This window comes from Garra rufa, unplaced genomic scaffold (genome assembly GCF_049309525.1).
Source record: "Garra rufa unplaced genomic scaffold, GarRuf1.0 hap1_unplaced_046, whole genome shotgun sequence".
Lineage (NCBI taxonomy): Eukaryota > Metazoa > Chordata > Actinopteri > Cypriniformes > Cyprinidae > Garra > Garra rufa.
In genome coordinates this window covers 13,434-19,240 of record NW_027394321.1, presented here as the reverse complement: position 1 = coordinate 19,240, position 5,807 = coordinate 13,434, and the positions used below count along the sequence as shown (strand labels likewise).

At 35.2% G+C, this 5,807-nt stretch overlaps 1 protein-coding gene across 1 annotated transcript; it reads right to left on the bottom strand.

Moving 5' to 3' along the window:
• Positions 1-3,281: 3,281 nt before the first annotated feature.
• LOC141315895 (uncharacterized) lies at positions 3,282-4,046 on the bottom strand. Its single transcript, XM_073832735.1, has one exon. The coding sequence runs from the start codon at positions 4,044-4,046 to the stop codon at positions 3,282-3,284; it is 765 nt and encodes a 254-aa protein (XP_073688836.1).
• Between the last annotated feature and the right edge of the window lie 1,761 nt (positions 4,047-5,807).

Below are 5,807 nucleotides of genomic sequence, written 5' to 3'. Positions count from 1 at the left end.
AAAAAAAACAGAAATTAACATTTCTATTTTCAATGCAGTCTAATAAAAGTTCACCAGGAAAAAAAGAAAAGAAAATAATAATAAAACTGCTCCTGCTTATGAATAAATTTTTGCTTGATGATGACTATCTAAATAGTCTATACTCTATAGGATATAACAAAGTGCTTTTCCAGTCCCGCTTCCACGAGGTTTTATTCCGCATCCACCCGCTCCGCGCTATATTAACTATATTATTCGCCCGCTGCCCGCTTAGAATACATTTCTAAGCACCAAAATCGCAAAAATACTGTAGTTTATATTTATCCTTCCCATTTCTATTTGTCTCTACTCAAATTAATTGTCAGTGTATCTAAAATTGTGTATCTTAGAAAAAGAAAAAGACGAACTACCTCTTAAACATGCATATCTTAATTTGATGTTGCTTTAAAAGGCTGAAATATATAATGTATTTTATTGTGAAGGTGAAAGTTGTCGAGTTATTTAACTGCCTGCGGCGCCGTCAGGATCACTTGATTTTTTCCCCCTTAATAAAGTGGATACAGCTTACAATACTCGTTCAAGAGTACGGCATTGCTCAAAACTATGCTATTTTACATATTTCTGTTATTTGTGTACAATCACAATTAAAATTAAAAAAAACATGTGTAGGCTATTTGTAAAAAATAATAATAATGGAAACAAGATGCTGGTTTAAGGGCGCATCACAGAAATTGCCTAAAATTCTGCATACAGGCTTGCTACTTATTAATTTGTTAAATTATTATTCATTCAGAAAAGAAAAACATATATTTCTTATATGGGCCTATTTTATTTATTATTATATATAGGTTTATTGGGTTTTTCTCTGTGCATAAGCTCTGCGCGTGAGGTTCTGATGTTTATGCTGCTTCTTGCTTGTGTATAATTAATCCCTGAAAACGAATTTAGCGGTTTACGTCAGTTGTCGGTTGGAAAAATAAAATAACTGAAATTAACATTTCTATTTCCGATGCAGTCTAATAAATGTTCGTCAGGAAAACAAAGAAAGAAAACAAAATAACAATACAACTGCACCTGCTTATGAATAGGCTATATTTTTGCTATTGGTTTGAACCATAATTTCAGGAAAGAGGAATCATTGAACTATTGTACTGGTATTTGTGACCAACGCCCCCTAGAGCTGGCCATGGTGTTTGGCTACAGAATGTTGTTCCTTGCGCCACCTGGTGGATATTATATGAAGTGCAACAACGTTGTAAAAAAATCAAAAAAAGCCGCTGCGGTAGGACGCGTGCCCACGCGTGCCGAATTGCAGGCTGCCGCGTGAAAATAGACGCATTTTTAATGGCCAGATCTGTATGTGGACAAAAATAGACAGACATTTAGCTCAGTGTGTTTTGTGCATGTAGTATGACAAAGCAGATTCAGATCCTTATTACCAGGAAATGTGTTGAAACCAGTTTACCAAGTGCCTATCATTGTATTTTCTTTCATTCTTCTATTGTTTAAAAGTGTATGTATAATGAACATGAATGTGAATGTTCATTGCTGGAATTGTCTGGAGTACTTGATTCTGTATGACTGACTACAGGCAGTGTTTTTTTTTAGTATTATTGATATACTATTATAGTTGTATAGTTATAGTCCATATTTAGATATTGAATATTTTTTTATATTTTCTGTTTTCACTTTAATTTTTCTTTCTTTTGTTTTTTGTAATTACTAAATGTGACCCTGGACCACAAAACCAGTCTTAAGTAGCACAGGTATATTTGTAGCAATAGCCAAAAATACAATGTATAGGTCAAAATTATTGATTTTTCTTTTATGCTAAAAATCATTAGGATATTAAGTAAAGATCATGTTCCATGAAGATGTTTTGTACATTTGCCACCTTAAATATATAAAAACTTAATTTTTAATTGATATAAACAATTGTGAGTTACTCAGAATTGCAAGTTATAAAGTCAGACTTTTCCTCATAATTGCATGATGTAAACTCGGAATTGCAAGTTAAAAATTCGGAATCACTGGATATAAACTCACAACTGCGAGAAATTAAGTAAGAATTGTGAGAACTCGGAATTGCAAGAATAAAGTTTTTATCTCGCAATTCTGATTTTTTTTTTCTCACAATTCTGACTTTTTCTTGCAATTACGAATTTATATCTTGCAATTCTGACTTTTTTTCTTGCAGTTATGACTTATTTTTCTCTGAATTGTGAGATACAAATTCACAATTGTGAGTTATAAAGTCAGAATTGCAAGATATAAACTCGCAATTCTGAGAAATGAAGTAAGAGATATAAACTCAGAATTCTGACTTTTTTCTCCGAATTGCAAATTATAAAGTGAGAATTGCATGATAAACTCACAATTGCGAGTTATAAAGTCAGAATAGTGGGATATAAACTTACAGTTGCAAGATATTAAGTCAGAATTACAAGTTATAAAGTCCAATTCTGTTAGGGAAAAAAGATATAAAAGTCACAATTACGAGATGAACTTTTTGCAAATTAATTTCTCAAAATTGTGAGTTTATGTCTCACAATTCTGACTTTATAACACAGTTGCAAGTTTTTATATCTCAATTCTGAAAAAAATCATAATTGTGAGTTTGTATCATGCAATTCAGAAAAAAAGAGGTCGGAATTGTGAGATAAAAAGTTGCAATTACCTTTAAAAAAAGATATTCAGTGGCGGAAACGGGCTTTTATAATTTTCAGTTACATTGTTGCAATAAATGTTTTTTTTTCTTCTTGTTCCTTCATGATTTTTCATTTGACAATAACCATAACTCCAGTTAAGCAATTTCCTTCTTTGCAAGTTTCATTGGGTTCACAATTGGTCACATTGGGGTTTTGTTGTTGCAATTTATTTAGTGACCCAACTATACATCATTCCTTATTTCTGCCTCATAAATGTGTAAGGAATCAGAAGCATTATTAATTACAAACTGAGTATTTTAATAGCACATTGTTGCATACATCTTTTTTTAGCAAAATATACATACACTTTTTATACATTAAAACAAACTTAGAGTAAGAATGAAGAAAAGAACCTGTAGTAATGGGTAATATTTAAAATAAAAAAGCAGTACTAAATACACTAGCAAAAAACAGCAGGTAGAAAAAAAAAAACTAAATATATAAAACAACTGAGAATGGAACATGATAAAATGCACTTTTTAAAAAATGTCACTGAAAAACTGAAAAACAAGACGAACATTAAAAACAAGAAGAAAAGCATTCAGTACAAATGAACAACATGATATTTTGCAGTGTAGAAGACAGGCTGATTAATTATGAAAGGGGATAGTCACAGCTGAATTCATTGGGATTCTCTCTGTCCATGGCCCAGTGAGCGAGTAAATCACTGAAGTCTGGGGTGCTTGAGCTGCTGAGAGTCCCTGAGATACTGGAGCTGGTCATGGTGCAAACACTTGTGTTACTGAACATGCTCAATGACGTGTTGATGTTGCTGGAGCTCTCTGATGTGTTGATCAGACTGAGCAAGTTCTCTTGCGTGTTTGTATCACCTAACACATCAAGCTGTTGTGCAAAAGGCTCAGTCCAGAAGCTGATCGGCAGGCGGCGTTGATTCATTGGCAAACCTCGTCCTTTCCTTTGAGCGTCTTGAAAGAGCTCTGCCAGGGGTCCAAGCGCCTCGGGCTCCTCCGCCTGCCCTGATGATGCAACTTTGATGAAGTCAGCGTAGTATCGCTGGCGGCCCCCGACTTTTGGACACGGTCTCTCTGCATAGATGTCACAGGCATCAGGGTCTTGGCTTCGGCCGAAGTAGCGCTGGACATCGCTGCTGATGAGTTCAGCAAACCGCAGGAGCTGATTGGTCATCTCAGCGCTATTAGGAGATGAATCAAAACTCCATGGCTCTTCCTCTTGGGACTCACTGGCCACTGCATCCTCTTCCTCTTCCAAACTGTCCTCTCTCAGCTCCTCTTCATATTCTTCTTCAGTCTCCTCCTCATCCTCAGGCGGAAAGAAGCAGGGAGAGAAGGGTTTTGCCAAACCCAGATTACTCAGTGTCCTGATAACACTTGCTGCCATCCTATGAAGGAAATTACAGTTGAGGTCCAAAGTTTACATACACCTTGCAGAATCTGCAAAATGTTAATTATTTTATCAAAATAAGAGGGATCGTACAAAATGCTGGTTATTTTTTATTTAGTACATACACTTGATTCTTAATAATGTGTTGTTACCTGAATGATCCACAGCTGTGTTTTTTTTTTGTTTAGCGATAGTTCATGAGTCCTGTGTTTGTCCTGAACGGTTAAACTGCCCACTGTTTAGAAAAATCCTTCAGGTCCCTCAAATTCTTTGGTTTTTAAGCATTTTTGTGTACTTGAACCCTTTGCTACAATGAGTGTTTGATTTTGAGATCCATCTTTTCACACTGAGGACAACTGAGGAATGCAACTATTACAGAAGGTTCAAATGCTCACTAATGATTCAGATAGAAACATGATACATTAAGGGTATGGGGGGGAGGGGGACTCAGGGTAAATTTAACTTATTTTGTCTTTTGGGAAACATGTAAGTATCTTCTGTAGCTTCTGAAGGGCAGTTTTAAATGAAAAAAATATATATGATATTTAGGCAGCATAAGAAACAAGTACACAAATTCATTCTGTTCAAAAGTTTACACCCCTGGATTTTAATCAATTGCTTTTTCTTCTGGAGCATCGGTGAGCATTTTAATCTTCTTTAATAGTTGCATATGAGTCCCTCAGTTGTCCTCAGTGTGAAAAGATGGATCTCAAAATCATACAGTTTTTGTTGGAAAGGGTTCAAATACACAAAAATGCTGAAAAACCAAAGAATTTGTGGGACCTGAAGTATTTTTATGAAGAACAGTGGGCAGTTTAACTGTTCAGGACAAACATTTATAACAACACAGTATTATGAATCAAGTGAATGTAAACTTTTGAACAAGGTCATTTTTATTAATTCAACCATTATTTTCTCTTGTGAACAATATGTAAACGCCTTTTATGTGAAATATCTTATTCAGGTCAATATTAAATAAAAAAATAACATGCATTTTGTATGATCCTTCTGCAGATACATTTTGCAGATTCTAAAAGAAAAAAAAAACAGAAAAAAAGGAGTTTTAAAAAGTGTATTTTTCATAAATGCCGGATTGTTGTCATATTTAAACAATTTATAATTGTATTAATAGCCTGTGTATTATAACTTATTTTATTGCTTTTAATATTTTTCTATGAAGAAAAAAAGAAAGAAATATGCTTTTTTTTTTATTAGGCTACTTTAAAATGTGACCAGTGAGTCTCTCTTACCGTATAATGGTCTATGGATGTCGCTGGTTAAGTCGTGCTGTCCGTTTCGCGTTATGGATAATTAGCGGTTTGCTCATTTATACCCATCGCTCATGAGGAGTCTGTTTTCTGAGCAAATATTTACGCGCACGTCTGTAATTGTGTTCTGCTCAAACAGAGCGTGAGTTTGTCTTGGCTCCCAGCAACCGGAGAGACGAACGGAAACTGGCGAGCGCGGCGGCCGTCTCGTTTGCCGGGGGACGCTCAAGTGTCCGTTCGACTCAGCGCGTACACACAGACGTACATACACACCTGCTGATACACAGCTGTTATCGTGTACTGGTGGCCACTTAAGGATGAACCTAAAAAGGCGTGAAATCGCATCTTACGCCGTTTTGACTTTTGAATGAGCCCCTTTATAAAACCCCATTAAAAAGACAAGCAAGCCAAATGACCCCCATTATGCTACTTTGATCTCTGTCAGGTGCGTTTGACCTTATAATGTTTAACGTTTATATAGACTAAAGCA